Source organism: Macaca mulatta, chromosome 7 (genome assembly GCF_049350105.2).
Source record: "Macaca mulatta isolate MMU2019108-1 chromosome 7, T2T-MMU8v2.0, whole genome shotgun sequence".
Taxonomy (NCBI): domain Eukaryota; kingdom Metazoa; phylum Chordata; class Mammalia; order Primates; family Cercopithecidae; genus Macaca; species Macaca mulatta.
The window spans coordinates 50,195,490-50,217,617 of record NC_133412.1 but is presented as its reverse complement, the minus strand read 5'-3'; the positions used below and the strand labels follow the sequence as shown (position 1 = coordinate 50,217,617).

Genomic DNA, 22,128 nt, shown 5'->3' with positions numbered 1-22,128 from the left:
TGTGGTGAAAATAATACACTGGTCAAATAGCAGAGCTGGCTCGGATCTTAACTGGTTGAGTGGTCTTGGGCAATCCAATGAATCTATGCAGAATCAAGGTTGAGAGCTTTAGACAAACCAACAGACCTTTTGTTCACTGCTGTACCGCCAGTGCCTGGCACTGTGGGTGGCGACCAATAAAACCTAGGTTTGTAACTTCATTCTGCCACTTACTAACAGGATGACCTCAGGGAAACTACCCATCTTCTTTGAGTTTCTATTTTCTTATTTATAAAATGAAAATAGTAGCTACATCATAAGATTGAGATGGAAGAGCTAGAAGCAGTGGCACATGCCTATGATCCCAGCTACTTAGGAGGCTGAGGCAGAAGGGTTGGTTGAGCCCAGCAGTTCAAGTACAGCCTGGGCAACACAGCAAGACTGTCTCTTAAAAAAATAAAAAATAAAAATAAACAAGATGGAAACAAACCATTTGGTAAATACTAAGTAGCCACAATTATCTATCATATACCAATTCATTACATATATTTAAAAAATTAAAACTTAAGGGCATTTCAGTTTTGTCAATTTCCATTATGTGAACCCAGCTAACTATGATCTCCAAGTTTTCCTTCCTGATTAAGCTCTCAACATCCACGCTTGTATTGATGATCCTGCCCCATGGATCTGATTGGTTCTCTCTACATGTGTCTGGAACAGTTAACATGGTAATGCCCGGAGCTATGGGGTAACTGACAGGAAAAGCAGCAGTAAGAGCCGCAAGAGAATGATGTACAGATGGCAGACAATACCATTTTAGGGGTCCAAAATGGTTTTCTAGTTCCCAGTCCAATCTCATCCTGCCTTTAGGAATCTGAGACAGCTCTGTATCCTTATCTTTTGCCCAAGTTAGCACTGGTGTGCTTATTATTGTAACTAGGTTTTGTTTTCACATGTTCTTTGATCCTCACAATACTCCTATGTAACAGACAACAGCATAACAGAATGAACATATGGAATCAGACAAGCATGGCCCTGTTAAACACTCAATGTGTAACTTTGGAGTAAGTTAGTAGTGTATGAGTGTTTTTCCTCATAAAAATAGGGTAACAATGCCCATTTTGCTTTAGGGCTGCTTGGAAGATACAAACAAAAGTAAGGCATCTGGCAAGAAGCATTCAACAAATTACAGTTCCTATTAGTATTCCCATTTTACAAAAGGGAAAACTATGGCTGAAAAGTGTCAATATTCTTACTACTATACCACACTTGAAATAAAAATACAAGATTATCAAAAGAATGAAAGATAGAAGTAGGAAACTTGTGAACTCTAAGTGCTCATGGAATTGTGCAGACTTGATGCAAATAGCTTTAATGAGTTTTGCTTATAACCAGTCAACTTCCTTTGCTCAGACTCTATTATTTTCCCTAGATTTCTCCCCCTTGGCAAGAGAATGTACTGCCAATCAACATGGCTGCTTGTCAGTTCTACTTCTTGGTAAGACTTTTAGTTTTGTGATTTTCTCCAAGGTGGACCATTTACCAGAAAACCGACAAAACACCAAATCAGGCGCTGCACACCAGACCCTTGGGAGGCACCATTCCACAAAACCCACTCAACTAGGGCCTCCAGTGAGGCCCTATTCTGAGCCCATCAATTTGCCTTGAATCATTTTGTCCCTTATGATCTGCAGTTGCTCGCCTATATTCTCTTTTTGCAACTATAGAAGGCAATCCAGATCACGGATCTCAACCTAGTCTGCACGTGAGAATCACCGATTGGAATTAGGGGGTGAGAATGCAGAAAGGGCTTTACAAAAAATACTGATGCCTACCCAAAGCTATTAAATCACAATCTCCATAAGGTAAGACTCAGGCACTAATAATTGTTTAAAGCTTCTCAGTCATTCCAATTCGCAGACAAATTTAAGTATCACTGGTCTAGGTAATGCCAGATGGACAGTGGCATTGTTGCAAGCCAAGACTAATAGAAGCTGGAAAATAAACTGCCCATGGCCGGTTTTTCTTTGTCCCACATTTAAGATAATTCACATGAAGAAGATTTCACAGGCTCTTCTCAGAGCCCGTATAGTCCAGGGTAGTCTATTTCTAAAATATTTACTTGGCTCTTGTTGACATTTCAGTTTGAGACTCCTGGATTACTTGAGACTCCTGAATTACTATGGTAATAAGGTTGTTGTGGCATTGATAGGGCTGCTACATATCAATGTGTGACTGATTTACAAATTCTAACTGGCTCCTACCTTGAAAATAGTCCTAAATAAGCACATCTGTGGCCCTAAATAAATGATAGCCTGAAAACTGCTTTTCACACATATCTCATATTATTTTTTTCCATCCTAAACGCTACTGCCTGGAGAAAAGTCAACAATAGTTGCCCTAAAAATTGGACTTAACTCCACACAAAAGCAAAAACTAAAAACCCAAAAGTTGTCTGTTTACTCCACTGGTAGGCACTATTTGACTGATATCCAAATGAGTATTTCTGAGTTGGCTATTTGATCTTGGGTAACTACAGAAGCAAAATCCTTAAACCAGATATAACCAACTTTATCCCCAAAGATATATGAAAAATCTGAGGGACCCACACATTTTCCTGTTTCTGAAGCAGCCAAAATTTTCTCATAAAACTCACTGCTTATCATCTTTTAAAAGCCTCAAAAGCTGAGATCCAATGGATATGGATATTCTGTGCATTTTGTTATCAGTTACAAAACAAATCCTGTAACAATTTCCCACAGACTATCCAAAATTCTTTACAATGGAAATTCATTTGAATAACTAAACCAACTGCAAATTACTTGAGCACTATTTAGCAAATCATACTAAACCATTTATTCTCAACTACCGTGACAGTCTTCACATGAGGACTGCCTACCTTAATCTGCAAGATGAAAAGGGCTACTCTTCTATCCATGGATGGTTTCTAACAATTAGGCAAAACACAGGGCCACATTAGTTGCAAACTGCAACAACGAATGAAAGATCAGAGATAGTATAGAGCAACCTCTAACAGTAGCAATGATAGGCATTTATAATAGTCTTTAATGCGGTTTAAAAGTACAACAATATAGTTAAGAACTACCTTCCCTGGCACAGAATACTGTCATTCTGAGACCAGAATAACAAAATATGATATAAAGAGGTAGTATGATGTTAAGTTTCAGGTAGAAGGAAATGAAAACTTGGGTGAGTTATTTAACCTCAGTGAGCCTTATCTTCCTCCTTTATAAAAAAGGGCAATTTCTTTCCCACTTGTTTTAGACAGTAAGTTGAAGTGCTTTGAAGAGGAAAAGTGATAAACTCCCATAATTACAGATTCAAGTAAGAGTAAATTAAATTGTCCTAAAACCTGGACTTGGCCAGAGTATGAACGACAAACTATCTTCAACTTTGGGACCTGGTTTAAGAAAACTCTCCCTTCATCCCTATATAACAGTACCACCTTTAAGAGTGAGCTAAAATGAGGCCGGGCGCGGTGGCTCAAGCCTGTAATCCCAGCACTTTGGGAGGCCGAGACGGGCGGATCACGAGGTCAGGAGATCGAGACCATCCTGGCTGACACAGTGAAACCCCGTCTCTACTAAAAAATACAAAAAAACTAGCCGGGCGAGGTGGCGGGCACCTGTAGTCCCAGCTACTCAGGAGGCTGAGGCAGGAGAATGGCGTGAACCCGGGAGGCAGAGCTTGCAGTGAGCCAAGATCACGCCACTGCACTCCAGCCTGGGCGGTAGAGCGAGACTCTGTCTCAAAAAAAAAAAAAAAAAAAAAAAAAAGAGTGAGCTAAAATGAAAGTAATGTGAAGGAGTTTTGAGGTTAGCTAAGAATGACTCAAAGTATTTTCTTTAAAAAAGTGGCAAAGAGCTATTGAGCATTTTTGTATCACTGTTACAACACGAACAACTTAAATTCAATATTTGAGACGCAGAAATTGGAAAGCGTTCAGAAAATGCTCTGAAAGCTTATTAACCAAGTTAAATGTTGGGGGAATGGGCTCATTCACAGTTCCCAAAGAAACTGAACCAAATTTAGACATTTTATATTAAGTGGGAACAGTGAATAAGGCACACATTACAGGTGGCTATTAGCCCCCTTTAGTCATTTTTTAACTATAAAAATAAACATAAGTAACTAATGGAATAACAAAATAAAAGTTTATTTTATTAGAATTAGGAATGTTCTTTCCCTCTGGGCAACCTGAACAGTCCAGTTACAATGAAATCTAAGAACAGTTATTTCCACAGCACAGGGTGCTCTATGCACAAAATTACAGGGTTAGGAGCATTTATCAATTTACCAATCTGATTGTCTCACCAACCCACCCCATCCCATCCCCCAAGTGCTCTATTACCAGGGTTTGTAGCTAAAAGAATTTGTTACATTAACTCCTTTTCTCTCTTCTACTAAATTTCAGTTCCTAATCCTGGTTGAACCACTTTATTACACTGCAGATTCAACCATTTCAAATGAAGTCAGCCAGGCTTGGATCTGTTGTGTATGTGTGTATGTATACACATGTGTATCTAATATATTTATTTAAACACACATAAAACACATACAATCTGGGTTGTGGAAAATTACAGATAATTTAGTCTGATGATATTATATGCTACTCAATTTTACCACTGTGGTTTTTGTGTCCTGAGCTTTGGATCAAAATTTTATTTTAAATCACTGAAAGTCCATCTGCTGCTGATTGTTCAAATGAAGCATGCACTTTTCAAAAGAATGAAACTGACCTCAAGACATGGAGACCTTGGTGCTTACTGTGAATAAAGCCCTCAGACAAGACGACTTATGTAGGTGAAACAGGGAAGCTGTCATAATACGGCTTGCCTATCCCAGCTGGGTGCACTGAATCTACTAACAACATAAGCAATTCACTATGGGAATTCCATCAAATATGGTGGTATCTGTTGAAAGCTTGGAAGTAGAAAAGGGCCAGTTCATCTTGATGATACAAATTAGGGAATGCACCCACAACTGCAAAACCCTCAGGTAGTATGCCAACACTGAAACTAGAAAGCATCTCTAAAAAGCACTGTTCCTCCACGGGTGAAGACTGGTATTATGAAGTGCACACACAATTTTGGGGTATTTGTTGCAACAGGAACACATGGATTTATGACACTCAAACCTAGATACTGCAAAGTTAACTGGTAAGACTTTTTTTTTAAACACCACAAATACACAAAGCATTTTAAAGGAGCCACATACATCTATCTAGCAACTCTGACTGCTTTTCAAAGTTACCAGGGAAAGGAATTTAGGCTTTCTTTAAAAAACTTAGTTTTAATGTATGTCTTTTTAAGATTGATAATGTCATTTGAAGTAAAATAATGTCATATGAATAATGTCATATGGAAGAGGGGAGGGAGACGAGAATATGGAAGAAGCAGACACTGAATTCAGATTTGCACCTGAGGTGGCAAGGGAGGAAAGGAGAAAAGGTACAGGAAAAGTTGATCCTAAAGCGACAAGTGGTTTAAGGAAGCAGCATTTATACTCAGCAAACATTCACTGATTTTTGATGGGAAAAGAACAGTTGCCAGTACATCTCCTGTAACAACCTTTTCTAAAAGGAAAAGTAGGGTTGATTCAGCAAAGCCTAACTTAGGCAAAAGGCCAGAGGAAAGTGAACCTACTTCCCAATGGAGTAATAGGATGTACAATGTAAGAGCAGACAAAGCTGCCTCACAAATGGTAAACACTCCCTAGGCACAAGACATTTAAAGGAAGACGAAGAGGTCCTCAGCCTCAACTGGTATTTCATATTTAGACCTCTTAATCTAGTTGCCTAGTTCACTCTATACTCCTGTATAAAACTGACAGATTTACGGATGCTGACCTGTTGAAAAATACCACAGCCAGAATGGCCTAAACATGTATATAGTTAATAAAACCACCACCATCCTTTACTTTTAACATAGCTCTTAGTAGAAATTTCATAAAAATGGACATCACAGCTAAAATGCATTATTAATTCTCCTATGTGCTGACAATAAAAAAAGCAGCAAACTCAGTGATTTCTATTTAAATGCACTAGATGGGAATATCATGTTCTAGGGGTGTTTGCCTTCGAACCGAACCCACAGCAACACACACAAGCAATTTCAGTATCCGCCATTTTAAATTCACAATCAGACTAAATGAATGGCTATTTATATTTAAAGCAAAAAATTTTGTTTGACACCCTAATGTAGAGAAGGGGTGACAGACGAGCCATAACTAAAATCTGAAAAGGCTCAAAGCAGCAATCAAGGGAAAACCGAAAAGTAAAAGAAATTTTTAAATGCTTCCATTGGATGTGACAGGGAACTTAAGCCTACAGCTGTGTGCGTAACACGGGCACACAAAGGCTTGGGTAGAGGCATGATGCCATGGAGGGGGAATAGGTTGGGAACAGGTTAATTCATGAACTATAGCAACAAAACTCGCTGCTGTAGCCCTTAATCAGGTCATGGCATTTATTCAGAGCTTGACCTCCCTTGTCCCTGATCAAGAGCAGGAATTCAAGGCATGAGGCCCATGGTCAGCAACAGACACACCAACACCAGAAAGGGCAAAGTAACCTCAGGAAAGTGAAAGAGCTCTAGATAGGTCTTCCAGAGGTGCTCAACCAACACACCTTCATCCCAACCCCAACCCGGGAAAGATAAGCAAACTGAAAGAAAATGCACAGCAAATAGACATAATCTTGAAGATTTTTAAAGAATAAATATTTTTTTTTGTAATTAAACATTATGCAAACACGTGCCACGCTTGCTTTGTCCATGCATATGCGCTATATACAATTTTGAAAAATACTGTGTTGTCCTCTTGTTTTAAAAGTCATATACAAAGTTTTTATGTTTTTTGTTTGTTGAATCCTCTTGCTGCCTACCCCTTCCCCATCCCAAGATTTTCTTTACAAGGAACTAAGCATCATTCACTCATGACCTTGGGGTATGAGAGAAAGAGAGTCAGTCTGTGTGTGGGTGTATCTGTATGTGTAGGGGAGGAAGGGGAAGAGGTCCTTTACCAAAGTACAACAAAATGGCTGGTTTGAACATGAAAAGCAGTGTCAAGGAGCTGTTTGAAATTTTAACTGTACTACACTCAGGAAAAGGAAAAAGAAAAAGAAAAAAGGAGTCAGCTTTGAGAATGAAGCTACGTTACAAGTTAAAGTTGGAGGGCTTTTAGTGTGTCTGTCACACTTTTGTTGGCGGCCTAGAATACTGTTGTACAATGGTTTATCTACCTTTTTTATTACAATATAATTTACTTAAACTTTCCGTTAACAAAACAATTCTGGTACTACAGACCAGTGGTGTCAGAATAGGCTTAGTGCCTCCTTGTTTGTGTTTGTTTTGTTTTAATTGCATGAGCACTCTAGATGGTAAAGTTTTCAGAGTTCATTTTATGCAGGGCCATTCTCAGTCCTCAATGTACTCCCACAGATCTTTTTCATAGCCTTCATGCACATGCTGTAACAAAACCCTTCGTCGACTCTCACAGTATCTGTAATCAAAGAGAAAAAAAAAAACTTGTTGTCAGCCTCTAATAATAAAAAAAGAGGCATTTACTTATTTTTAAGGCATCCCTATAGTTTATCCAGACTCAGAACCAAGCACCTATTTTTAATTTTAATAGGCACATGTTCAGGTCTAGATGTACAGACACATCAAACTGCTTCTAATATTAAAATAGTATTTTCTGAAAGTCATTATTCCATGGGAATTAATTTTAAAGCAATAAAGTGTTACAAGTTCTGATGGACCTTAGAAATAATTCAGTCCCACAGTTCTGCAGATAAACAGGTTCAGAAATAATTTCATGGGTTCTTTATTCACGTCCTTAAAAATCTTTGTTAACTGTAAAAGTACTATGAACACATTATAGTAGTTAAAATTGGCTAAGGGAAGGGAAGATATTGGTTAGGACTAAATCTCCAAGTCTTCCAAACTCCCCAAGTTTCCTACTACTTTCAAAAGACACTAGCATTTGTCACTTTGGGAGAAAGAGCTTCATGTTGAGAAATCAAACATTTTGCATCTCTATCTTAAGAGATGGCACATCTTGAAAAGTCAACTCCTAGGACAAGTATCTCCTTAGATACACACACACACACACACACACACCCCCCCCAATAAAAACTCCTAGGACAAGTATCTCCTTAGATACACACACACACACACAATATCCTTAGATACACACACACACACAATCTCCTTAGATACACACACACACACACACACACACACACACACACACCCCCCCCCAATAAAAACTCTAAAAAGTAAGTTTCCATAGCTCGTTTGTGAATAGCCATGACCCATACATAGGATTCCAGGATAAGACCAACATCCAATTCTCACTCTCATCCTAAAAGCCACTTGGCCTTTCTGGGTTCTTTCTTCCTTGCAAGGTAGCAACTAAATAATTGAACAGAAGTAGAATTAGCCAGTAGAATAAATGGTTGAATTCCTCCTCTATGTATGGTTCACCAGTACTACTACCTGCAATTTAGTGCCAAACGGACAGAAGCAATCTGTGAGAAACATGGCAGCAGCTCAGCTGGTGGATATGCTAAACCTAGTTTCACTATCACTGAACTTGACCACTAAGGCATACTAGATCATCACTGGCAGAAAGTTTTATTCAACAGCTTAAAAAAAAAAATTACCTGTACTTGTCTTGTACTTTCTGCTTTATATCCTGCAGAGAATCTTGGGAAATATCTCGTTCAAGGTAGCCCGAGAGCACCTCTGTGGCATTCTCTAGATCTGCTTGGTTATTCTGTAAGAAGAATAAATGTAAATTTTGGCTTCAAAATAAAGCTAAAAGATAAACCATTTTCACTGTTTTGTTGACTACAGACTGCTCTCAACACTGATAACTGCACCTGTAAAGCTCAATGGCTTTCATCTCTAATAACTTGTTTGTTCTTTTCCAGAACAATTTTTTAAATGTTAAAAGAATTAAAGATTTCACCCATTACTTTTGGAAGAATACTGAAGACCATTTGAAATGATTTAAAATGTCTCTTGGAATTTTCTCGTTCTGAGAGCTGCTCTTTGCTAAAAACTCAAAGGGAAACGAGAAAAAATAGAAACCTATTATTGCTTACATCTGGCTATACTTCTTATAAGAGAACACTGTACAGAAGATTCAAATTGTATCATCCTTTACTATGATGGCTAGTTCTGTACTGGTTAACCAAATGAAGTCCCATCTGCTAGTCAGGCTTACTGTCTAGTCATAAATAGATATCCATGTTTTATGCATCAATTTTAAATGAGCATCTTTACTTGAGAAAACCTTACTGCTAAAAGCTGGCTTTTTAGTCATTACTTCTCCACTAAAGACAACCATAACCACACCACATTAATTTCTAATATTGCAGGGTTAGTTTAGGCTGAATAAAGGTTTTTATTGAGAACTTATCATGATGTTCCAGGTGCTATATAGCAATTAACACAAATTGTCTCACTTAAACACAAATTGTCTCACTTAAACCTCATAACAACCTAGAAAGGTATTATCCTCACTTTAAAATGGAGAAATAAGAGGTTAAGTAATTTGCTCCAAATTAATAGAGCTAAAATACAATAAAGTAAATATTAAAATCTAGGGCTGACTCCAGAATCTGCATACCTAATCACTAGCTGGCTAAACAACATCGATCTGAATATAATTTAGGACAGAAATAGAAATTTCTTGTATCTTTGTAATAAATACATTCGTCTATCTACATTTTCTGAATAAACAAGAACCCTGAAAACGCTGTATCTTATATATGAAAGATCAGGTAGTCCTATGATACAAGGTGGGCTTTTTCCTCACCCAGAACTACTCCTACCTCAAAGATAATGGACTGGTTATTCTTTTTGAGGTAGAAAGCGAAGACATAAGTGTACATGAGTGTGGCACGACACTGGCAGAGGACATCAACTGCTTTCTTCAGGAACTGCACCTCAATCCAGGACATGTTGTGCTGTTGCATCTCCTCCATTTTCTGTTTCACCTGAGCATATAGTTTGTGCTCAAAACGCAGACTCTGCATGTGGTTCATATAGCGATTACAGTAGAACAGGTACCTCTGCAGGGCTGCCCTAGATCGCTGTCCCATTAAGAAAAATTGGGTGATATAATTATAACACGTAAACTGTACACAAAAGCTGATTATCAAATTAAAACCACAATGAGGTACCACTTCACACCTGTTAGAATGGTTTTTATCAAAAAGATGAAAGGTATGTCTTGGCAAAGATAAAGAAAGAAGCAAACTCTTGATACATTCTTGATGGGAATGTAACTTAGTATAGCCATTATGGAAAATGGTATGGGGAGTTTCCTCAAAAAACTGAAAACAAAACTACCACAGAATCCAGCAATACCACTAATGTGTATATATGAAAAGGAACTGAAATCAATATGTCAAAGGGATCTCTGTACTCTCACATTCACTGCAGCATTATTCACAATAGCCAACACATGGAATCCACCTAAGCGTCCATCAATGGATGAAGAGAGAAAGAAAACGTCATATATGTACACACACACAGGAGTACTCAGCCTCAAAAAAGGAATTCTGTTATTTGTGACAACATGGATGAATCCGGAGGACATTACACTAAGTGAAATAAGCCAGGCACAGAAAAGAAATACTACATGATCTCGCTTATATGTAGAAACTAAAAAAGTTGAACTCATAGACATAATAATGATGCTTACCAGAGGTTTAGGGGGATAAACGGGTAAGAAGGGAGGGAATGGGGAGTTGGTGACCAAACAGTTTCAGATAGACTGGATGAATAAGTTTTGAGATTTATTGCATAGCAGGGTGAATATAGTCAATAATAATATATTATTTCAAAATAAGTATTTCAAATGTCTCACCATAAAAATGCTAAGGCCAGGCAATACAATAATTAGTCTGATTTATCATTCCATTGTTTACATATTGCAAAACATTCCACTGTACTCCATAGATATGTATAATTATGATTTGTCCATTAAAAATATTAATAATTTAAAAAGCTGATTTACTGATGAAACAGTACTGTGATCTAGGCTAAAATCAGGAATAGACATCTATTGCTACTTTAGTTATTTCATACTCTTGAAAAATGTCCTATTAATTGTACTTTCTAATTCCAGTAGCCACAAGCCACACGTGACTACTTAAAATTCAATTTAAGAAACTAAAAATTCAGTTCCTCATTGCTCAATAATCACATGTGGTTAGTAACTACCAAATTAAGACACTGGTGATAAAGAATATTTACATCATTACAAAAATGTTCTATTGGATGGCACTGTTCTACAGTATGCAACAAGATGTAAAACAAGCAAAAAGCAGAGATATTTTTAAGTAGAAAACCACAGAGGCAACTAGATACCATGTAACTCCTGATACAATAAAAAGTATAATCAATTAAGTATTCTGGGTTCCCCCCAACCACGGAATCTGAATTTGATCAAGTTTCTTGAATTAATCACCAGTTGCAGAAAATGCAGGGATAGAAGAACCTATTAAATGACACCATGCAGTTGCAACCAGCAAAATCCATAATGGAGGAAACTCTACAGGACAACATGATCTAGTTTCTTCAACAAAGAAAAAAAAAGCAAGGAGGGGGGAAGAGAAGGAACAACAGGTAGAGGAGACTCAAGAGATATCAATTAAATCCAATCTGTGGACCTATGTGGATCCCAATTTGAACCACGATAAAAGAAAATTTAAGAAAGGCCAGGTGCAGTGGCTCAAGGTTGTCATCCTAGCACTTTAGGAGGCTGAGGCGGGTGGACTGCCTAAACTCAGGAGTTTAAGCCAGCCTGGGCAACAACACGGTGAAACCCTGTATCTACTAAAATACAAAAAATTAGCCAGGCGTGGTGGCATGTGCCTGTAATCCCAGCTACTTGGGAGGCTGAGGCAAGAAAATTGCTAGAACCTGGGAGGTGGAGGCAGCAATGAGCCGAGATCGCGCCACTGCACTCCAGCCTCGGTGACAGAATGAGACTTTGCCTCTAAAAAAAAAACATGCAAAATTTAAGATAATTGGAGATATCTGAACAACAGACAGTTGATACCAACAGAGTATTGCTTTAAAACATAAACAGTTGACCATTGAACAATACAGGATTAAACTGTGAGTCCACTTATATGTGGATTTTTTTCAATAAATATATTGAAATTTTTTTTGGAAGTTTGCAACAATTTGAAAACACTTGTGGACAAACTAAAATTAAGAAAAGAGTTGCCATGAATGCATAAAACATATGTAGTCTATCTTATCATTTACTACCATAAAATATACATAAATCTATTAATAAAAAGTTGAGATTTATCAAAACTTATGCACACAAACTCTTACAGACTGTATATGGTACCATTCACAGTTGAGAGAAATGTAAACAAACGTAAAGATGCACATGGTACTCTGGAAAGGACTGTCAATGCTATCAAAGAGAACCCCGACAGAACATCATGGAAGTCTGGAAGGAGTGCACCACTGAAGACGTCATCGTTGTTATAGAAAAAACTGTGGTATCATCAAGCCTGAAACAATAAACTCCTGGTAGAGAAAACTGTGTCCAGATGTTGCCCATGACTTCACAGGATCTACAACAAAGCCCATCAAGGAAATCATGAAAGAGACTGTGGATATGGCAAAAAAAAAAAAAGTGGGAGGTGAGGGGTTAGCTAACAGACACCACACCACAGGAATTAAAAGACCACTTGATGGAGATGAGCTGCTTCCAAACCAGTGCCAGACAATGAGGAAGAAGACGCTAAAGAAGCAGTGTCAGGAAATAAATTGACATTAGACCATTTGGCAGAAGGGTTCTGATTACTTAAGACTGCTTTGGATTTCTTTTATGAATGGACCCTTCTATTATACCAGGACTGAAACTAAAGCAAATGGAAGGAAGATTGTTACCATACAGAAACATTTTTAGAGAAACGAAAATGCAAAACAGATAAGGTTTTTCTGCAAAGTTACACCAAGTGTGCCTGCATCTCCTGAATCCGTTCGACTTCCTCTACCTCTGCCACTTGAGATAGCAAAACCAAGCCCTCCTGTATTTTCCTCCTCAGCCTACTCAACATGAAGACCTTTATGATGATCCACTTTATTTTTTTTTGAGATAGAGTCTCGCTCTGTCGCCCAGGCTAGAGTGCAACGGCACGATCTCTGTTCACTGCAACCTCCGCCTCCTGGGTTCAAGAAATTCTCCTGCCTCAGCTTCCCGAGTAGCTGGTATTACAGGCGCCTGCTACCACACCCAGCTAAGTTTTGTATTTTGAGTAGAGATAGGGTTTCACCATGTTGGCCAGACTGGTCTCAAACTGCCGACCTCAGGCGATCTGCCGGACTCAGCCTCCCAAAGTGTTCCAATTACAGGCATGAGCCACGGGGCCCAGCTGATCCACTTCTACTTAATAAAAAGTAAACATTTTCTCTTCTTCACAATATTTTAAAATAAGTTTTTCCTAGCATACTTCATTGTTAAGAAGACAGTATAGGCCAGGCACAGTGGCTCACGCCTGTAAACTCAGCACTTTGGGAGGCCGAGGAGGGTGGATCACCTGAGGTCAGGAGTTCGAGACCAGCCTGACCAACACGCTGAAACCTCGTCTCTACTAAAAATACAAAAAAATTAGCCAGGCGTGGTGGCGCATGCCTGTAATCCCAGCTACTCAGGAGGCTGAGGCAGGAGAAGCGCTTGAATCAGGGAGGTAGAGGTTGCAGTGAGCCGAGATCTGCCACTGCACTCCAGCCTGAGTAACAAGAGTGAAGCTCCAGCTCCAAGAACAAAAAAAGCACACAGTATAATAAAACATGTAACATACAAAACAGTGTTAATTGACTGTTATTGGTAAGGCTTTTGGTCAACAGTAGGCTATTAAAACAGGTAAGTTTTGGGAAAATCAAAAGTCGTATATAGATTTTCCATTGTGGGGGTAGGACGGGTTAGTGTCCCTAACCCCTGCATTGTTCAAGAATCAACTCTAATGGTATTACAGTTATGTAAAAAGAGTCTGTCTTTAGAGATACATAAAATATATTGTTATCAAAGCAACAATGTATCCAGTTTAGATTTTGTATTATTACATTGTAAAAATTATTCATATAAGGCCTCTACCATTATACCATAAATCTCTAGAGGGAATAGACTTTTAAAAAGGTAAAGTATTTCCAACACTTGATTTGCAGAAAACGATTAATAAATGCTTACTAAATGCAACCACTATCGAAGGGGTTCTTAACACACACACGTTCTTTTCCTTTATCCTTACCTCCTCTTTCTCTCCCATGTTTTAAAACCTACGTAACAGGTACTACTTGGCCCTGTGGTTGGTCCCTTGCTTAGATACACTAATTCTGAGCCACATAATTAGCTAACCACACGATCCAGCATTATACAACAACAAAACACTTCAAAACACCAACGCAAGTTGGGGGTGGTGGTGCACACCTCAAGTTGCCTCTAGTTCCTGCTAATGGGGAGGTTGAAGCAGGAGGATCACTTGGGCCCAGGAGTTCAAGGCTACAGTGAGCTATGATTATGCCAACACACTCCAGGCTGAGTTACAGAGCAAGACCCTCACCTCAAGGAAAAAACAAAACAAAACCACAGTCATGTTATTTCAAGAGTCAGATAGGTATCAAACCAATGCTTATGAACAGGAAAATTATGCCAATCTGAAAATATCTGGAAAATCTGCTTGGCATTTTATCTTTCCCTAAAGTACTAATATTTTCAAGCCTGTCAAATTCCCCAAATGAAATGAAAACCCTCTCTTACCATACTGACATGTATGATGCTATGGGACTTGATTTAATCTAAGAATTCTGAAACTGCTTCTCACTAAAATTCAACATGAAAAAAGAAAACCCATACACCACTGCTAATAAGTTTTTTTTTTTTTTGGAGACAGGGTCTTGCTCTGTTGCTCAGGCTAGAGTGCAGTGGCACAACCATGGCACACTGAAGTCTTAACTTCCCAGGCTCAAGTGATCCTCCCACCTCAGCCAGCATGTACTACCACACCTGGCTAAGTTTTAATAAATTTTTTGTAGAGACAAGGTCTCAGTTGTTGCCCAGTCTGATCTCAAACTCCCGCGCTCAATCCTCTCGCCTCAGCATCCCAAAGTGCTAGGACTGCAGGCGTGAGCCAGTGAGCCTAATCAACACAAATTATCCAATCAAATGCCAGAATCTGGAATGAGAAATGCAATCAGTGACCTGAAAACAGTCTGGGGAGCAGGGAAAAGCCTACAAACCTGACTGCTTAGAATAGGGGTATGTGAACTCTGGCCTGCATGACAAATCCAGCTGCCACCTGTCTTTGTAAATAAAACTATTTTGCTTTCTTTGTTGTTTTTTGTTCTGAGATAGGGTCTCTGTCATCCAGGCTGAAGAGTGGTGGCCTGATCATGGCTCACTGTAGCCTGGAACTCCTGAGCTCAAGCAATCCTCCCACCTCAGCTCCCAAATAGCTGAGGCACACACCAGCATGCATGGCTAATTTAAAAACTTTTTTCTTTTATAGAGATGAGGGGGTCTCAATATGTTGCTCAGGCTGGTCTTGAACTTCTGGCCTCAAGTGATCCTTGGCCTCGGCCTCTCAAAGCACTAAGATTACAGGTTTGAGCCATCATGCCCAGCCAGTAAATAAAACTTACTCGGAACAGTTATACCTATCCATTTAAGTCTATGGTTGCTTTAGCATTATAAGGGCAGAGGCAGAGTTGAGCAGTCACAACAGAGATTATGTAGTATGCAAAGCTAAAAATATATACCATCTGATTCTTCACAGAAAAAGTTCGCTGACCCTAGTCTAGAGGACAAGAAGATTCAAATATCCACCACTGTCAGCACTGCGGTGCAATATAATGAATCAACAGTTTTCTATAACACAGGTACATCTTTTGCAGGGCAGTCAAGGTACCATGGAGGATCTTTTGAATATGTGTCAACCTTCTAGTAATTTTTCAGACTACAACTCCCAGTAAATGCTAGGCCAGAGCCTGGGAGTAGGGAAAGATGAGGAGGCCAGATAGGCATGCAATGGTGTGATCCTTTCAGGGAGGCGTGGCTCCCAATCAGTTAGTCAATCAGCCAACCAACCAATGGAGTGATAGGAAATCTTTTCTTGTACTACCACAGTTATAGAAGATTCTAGTTGAGTCCAACAGATGTGAATAGAAAAATAATCCATTTTAGTATCTAGAATCTAAACATTAGACTCTGGCTCAAAAGCTATGCACATAACCCACCCTCCCTATAGATCTCAGAAAGGGATGATTCTACCGGCATCCAAATAAAGACCCGGTGAGGTCAAGGATAACCCACATATATTTTCTTTCTTGATAAACAGCATATCTGTCTAGATAACTTTATCAGGTTAATGGAGGAAAAAAAGGTGGTAAGAACATATATCCATAATACATTCTGGGCAAATCAAGTAATGCATCGTAAAAATTAATATTGGAAATATAGAAATATATAGAAAGTTAGTGGGATATGACTTAAGGGACACCATTCAAGAAAGAAAATTGGTGGGAGAACAAGTTATCTCATGATATTTAACAGTACAGTAATAATACATTTTTAAAACCCCAACAACAGTATCTACCAAATTAACATTTACTTCAGTTTCACTGATTTTGTGGCTCTCTTGGTTTGGCTGTAGAGCTGTGCAAGAGCACAAGAGTTTATAGCTGGTTCTTGTTTATATATATTTAAATAATATCATAATAAACATCATGTAAACCAATATTGGAATTTGTAGGGATTTTTTCCCCTGTAAATGGACCTAAACATTGTGAAGGTCTGTGAAACATCATTTATAATTACAAAATACAATTTCCCAGTCATTTTATTATGTATTTATTTATTTAGAGATAGAGTCTCACTCTGGAGTACAGTGGCAAAATCTTGGCTCACTGCAACCTCCACCTCCTGGGTTCAAGTGATTCTGGCCTCAGCCTCCTGAGTAGCTGGGATTACAAGTGCAAGCCACCATGCCCAGCTAATTTTTGTATTTTTAGTAGAGACAGGGTTTCACCATGTTGGCCAGGCTGGTCTGGAACTCCTGACCTCAGGTGATCCGCCTGCCTCGGCCTCCCAAAGTGTGGGGATTATAGGTGTGAGCCACCAAGCCCCGCTGAATTTCCCGGTCTTTTTAAAAAGAGAGAGACGGCCGGGCGCAGTGGCTCAAGCCTGTAATCCCAGCACTTTGGGAGGCTGAGACCGGCAGATCATGAGGTCAGGAGATCGAGACCATCCTGGCTAACACGGTGAAACCCCGTCTCTACTAAAAAATACAAAAAACTAGCCAGGGGAGGTGGTGGGCGCCTGTAGTCCTAGCTACTCGGGAGGCCGAGGCAGGAGAATGGCATAAACCCGGGAGGCAGAGCATGCAGTGAGCTGAGATCCGGCCACTGCATTCCAGCCTGGGTGACAGAGCAAGACTCTGTCTCAAAAAACAAAAAAAAAAAAAAAAAAAAAAAGGGAAAGACAAAACTTTCACTTCTAACAATATGACAGACTAGGTTACATATATATTCACTTCTATGTATGATATTTTTATTAGAAATACATTTTGAAGATATGTTAACAAGTAAAACAATAAAAAACAAACCATGTTTTAGATGGTATCCTGGTTAGGAAAACCATTTGAAAAGAATATTTCTGGGACAACTGGGGAATTTCAATATGGAATGGGTGAATGTAGGAACTATTAAATTCCAGGATTCTACAATTATGATAAAATCACCAGACTGAAAGGAATGAAAAGTGCTTTAGAATCTAATCCACACCTAGTGTTTGGATTCCTTCTATAATAGTGGCTCATTTCCCTATCTAGCAATAGGGAACTTCTCAGCTCCTGAGACACACCATTCCAAATCAGCTCACCGATAATCATCAGAGCTTCTTGATGAACAAAAAGGTTTAAAAAAACCTTAAGTAAGATATTGCCTATAAATAGCACCAGGGTCATTTAACAAATGCTGTTCACTACTGTTCTTCTTGGGGTAGGAGGGATCTTTGAACAAGACTCTACCAAAAGCTAAATTGTACTATGTGACTACATTAATGAAAAGAAAATAAATTTACTCTAAGTAAGAATGTTCTTAATAAATATTTTGGATAAGATTCCCTTTCTAAATGTAAATAGATATCCAATATTTACTGGAATATCTAATATTTACTGAAATGTCTTTCAGAATTGAAAACTTCTACTCAATTATTCCCTGGGCCGGGCGCGGTGGCTCAAGTCTGCAATCTCAGCACTTCGGGAGGCCGAGGCCAGTGGATCACGAGGTCAGGAGTTCGAGACTAGCCAGACTACTAATAATACAAAAATTAGCAGGGTTTGGTGGCAAGTGCCTGTAATCCTAGCTACTCAGGAGGCTGAGGCAGAAGAATCACTTGAACCCAGGAGGCGGAGGTTGCAGTGAGCTGAGGTCGCGCCACTACACTCCAGCCTGGGCAACAGAGCGAGACACCGTCTCAAAAAAAAAAAAATTTATTCTCTAATGAATATGAATATACAATGTGCATTCTTAGTCAACTATTATCCTGTAATACATATACTTACCTCCTGTGCATCTCTTGCTGCCTTTGCATCATCCTCATTATAGCGGTTACAGTTGTACCTTCAAGTAAATAAAGAGGATTCCATAAAGAAAAAAAAAATCAATGAAAAGAAAAAAAAAAAATCAATGAAAAGAAAAAAAAAAAATCCCAGAATTTTAACCTGGATTTACAGATTATCTAACACCAACGTTGTCTCTTATAACAGAGAAACTGAGATGTTAAAACACCCAGACTTCTACTGCTATGACAGAATTAGCAAGCTGAAAGGAACTGTTCTAACCCTATCTAGTGTTTGAATCCTCTATAATAAATTAGTTCTTTATCCAGTGATAGGAAATTCCCCACCTCCTGAAGCAGTCCATTTCAAATCAACTCACCTATCATTATTAGAAAACACTATCCTTCTAGAACCTTTGACTCTTGTCTGAATTCCTAACTCAACTTTTTGAGAAAGAGACAAACTTTTCTCTTAGGCCATCTGTTAGTTAAGCCAAATATTTCTAATTTTCCAGGATTATTCACCTTATCTGCTCTTTTATACACCACAGAGAACCAACAGTTGACAACCAACCAACCTCTATTACCAGGTAATAGATGCTGTGCTATGTGCTTTGCTATTACAGTTTTTCAGAGTCATTTAAAATTGCATGATATACAGAACGGTGGGAAGGGAGAAACATACCCAGAGAGGTCTGCTCAGAGCGTAGAGTAACACTTGCACTTCCCCTGGAGTGGTTACTATACCCCAGTTATGGAAGCAGCTATTTCTTGAGTGCTTACTATATACCATGCACTTGGCTAAGGACTTTAAATATACTAACACATTTAATCCCTTAAACATTTTATGAAATACGCATTATTTTCTTCATTGAGAAGATGAAGAATAGAATTTAGAGAGGATGGGAAACATACTTAAGAGTATAGCTTAAACTTTTGCCTGTCACCCAATGGAGGCTTATGCCCTTAACCAGTGAGAAAACTGCTCATATTGTGTAAGATTCTTTTTTTTGAAACAGAGTTTCGCTCTTGTTGCCCAGGCTGGAGTGCAATGGGGCGATCTTGGCTCACTGCAACCTCCACCTCCTGAGTTCAAGCGATTCTCCTGCCTCAGCCTCCCAAGTAGCTGGGATTACAGGCATGTGCCACCACGCCTGGCTAATTTTGTATTTTTAATAGAGACGGGGTTTCTCCATGTTGGTCAGGCTGGTCTCGAACTTCCAACCTCAGGTGATCCACCCACCTTGGCCTCCCAAAGTGCTGGGATTACAGGTGTGAGCCACCGCGCCTGGCCCAAGATTCTTATATTAGTTCAAGTAAGCCATCAATAAAATGAGGAAAGCAGTATGTTTCTGTGTGTGTGTGTGTGTGTGTGTGTGTGTGTGTGTGTGTGTGTGTGTGTATGTGTATGTCTGCATACACTTATAACATTAATCACATACTGTGTATTTATTTAGCTTGCAAGTTAGATGGTGCTATCTATGAGGTAAAAATGTTATTCATAATACATGGCATATACCTATGTAAATACATTCTTCCCTTAATTTCCCCAACCTACCAGGCAGATCCATGTGGTTCCCATGGGCCAAGACACACCCAGCAAAACTCTGCTTTACAATTCTGGTTACGACAGACCATGTGATTACAACCACCATCCTTCTCAATTGTGACATGGCATTTGGGACATTCCTATGAAAAGAAACTATAAAGTTGGTGTCAATGCTACACTAGGTTGCATTACTAACATTAAAGAAAAGCCAGTTCTAGATTTGGTTTTTAAACATCTTATTTATTGTGGTTAATACACATAAAGCACTTAGAACAGTGTTGAACACTTAAGCACTATTTAAAGTGAGCTGTTACCATTATTACCACTGGCTTTTAAGACGTACAATTTAAGGACTTGGTTTTTTAAACTTAGAGTCTCACTACGTTGCCCAGGTTGTAGTGCAGTGGCTATTCAGAGGCCCAATCATAGCTCACTAAAGCCCTGAACTTCTGGAGTCAAGTGATCTTCCCACCTCAGCCTTCCTAGGATTTCTTTTTAAGCAGAGTTGAGAGACAAAAACATTTTAAGTATTTAGTAATAATAGTATTATGGGAGATAAAAGCATTCTATTCATATAAATATACTATACTGTCTAGTGTCATCTAGAAATAATGGAGTACTTCCCATATCCCACGCACTGTTGTCAATGTTTTATATGTATCAACTAATAATTTCTTAGAGTGGTGCTATTCCTATTTCCATTTGTCAGATTAATAAACTAAGGGAGAAAGAAATTATAAAGAAGCTAGTCCAAGGTCACATAAGTAAAGTCAGGATCCAAATCCAAGCAATCTGACTTCAATGTCAGGTAACTAGGAAATCAGACCTTGATTGGTAAATTCATTTTGTGACTACTGGATTTTCCAAGTTTCTCCTGCCAAATACCCAGATTTTAAATTCTTTTGATTGTACTCCTTAACAAGTATGCTACAGAGATCATGTTAGATTATTTTTTTCCAAGTCCAAATCATTTTCTTTTTCTTTTCGAGACAGGGCCTCACTGTTGCCCAGGCTGGAGTGCAGCAGTGCAATCACGGCTCACTGCAGGTTTGACCTCAAGGGCTCAAGTCATCCTCCCACCTCAGTCTCCCAAGTAATGGGACTACAGGCACATGCCATCATGCTCGGCTAATTTTTGAATTTTTTGTTGAGGTGGGGTTTCACCAAGTTGCCCAGGTTGGTCTCAATCTCTCTCAGGCTCAAGCAATCTGCCCACCTCGGCCTCCCAAAGTGTTAGGATTACAGGTGTGAGCCACTGACCTGGCCTTATATCATATTCTTGGTTGGTAGTAAGCCAAAATTACCTCTCTGTAGGCCTACGGTTTTTTTGTTCTTGCATTTGTGATTGAGGTTTGTAGCTCCCCCAAGGAGGGAACGTCACCCACTATATTAGTATTTGCACAATTTGGCCTTCTTTGTGGAACTGACTATGCTGTCCCTCAACGATAGCAATTTAAAATAGGCCAATATAGCATTTTTTAAATTATATATTTCAAATCAAATTTTTGAAATCACCCTCGTAAGAAATTTTACATTTTTCCAAACAAGCTAATTTCAGGCATAAAATGTTTCATTCTAAATTTCTTGGTTATAATTAACCAAATAGTATTAAACTTCCAAAATGTTAGGATATCATTGACAATATGCAAATCTGTTTAGGGAGCTAATAATCTTAAAAGCTTCTAAAACCTCAAGAGAAAAACTCTTCGGTTTTCTCTCAAAAATATTGAGCAGCTAAATTTGCTTTACAAATTGCCATTCTTCCTTGGTAATCTATAATCTAAACTAAGCCAAACATATTCAAGCCTGTACTCCCTATTTTAAACATCTTCGGGGCTTACGAGTAGGAATTTCTCTAAATGTAGAAAAAAGGCGACCATTTAAACAATTTAGTGAAAATATAATTGCCTTATTCTAAATATAAGTTTTTCAGAGCATATTAAAGAATTCTGGGACTTTAAGGAACATTTCTTGCGGGAAAA

At 38.7% G+C, this 22,128-nt stretch overlaps 1 protein-coding gene and 1 long non-coding RNA gene across 4 annotated transcripts in view; one reads left to right on the top strand and one right to left on the bottom strand.

The window, feature by feature from the left end:
- Positions 1-4,135: 4,135 nt before the first annotated feature.
- The window catches only part of ARIH1 (ariadne RBR E3 ubiquitin protein ligase 1), a 113,609-nt gene continuing 95,616 nt past the window's right edge, over positions 4,136-22,128 (bottom strand). For all 3 annotated transcript variants that reach the window (XM_028851099.2, XM_028851097.2, XM_028851098.2), the window contains 5 exons: positions 20,156-20,286; positions 18,602-18,659; positions 9,842-10,102; positions 8,666-8,778; positions 4,136-7,500 (listed from right to left, as the gene is read on the bottom strand). In XM_028851099.2, the coding sequence (XP_028706932.1) occupies positions 7,416-7,500; positions 8,666-8,778; positions 9,842-10,102; positions 18,602-18,659; positions 20,156-20,286 (648 nt within the window). In that variant the 3' untranslated portion in view covers positions 4,136-7,415. The remainder of the gene's footprint in view (positions 7,501-8,665; positions 8,779-9,841; positions 10,103-18,601; positions 18,660-20,155; positions 20,287-22,128) is intronic.
- LOC144329960 (uncharacterized) lies at positions 14,907-17,423 on the top strand. The gene is made up of 2 exons (XR_013395729.1): positions 14,907-17,058; positions 17,340-17,423. It is a non-coding gene; the product is annotated as an uncharacterized LOC144329960 (long non-coding RNA).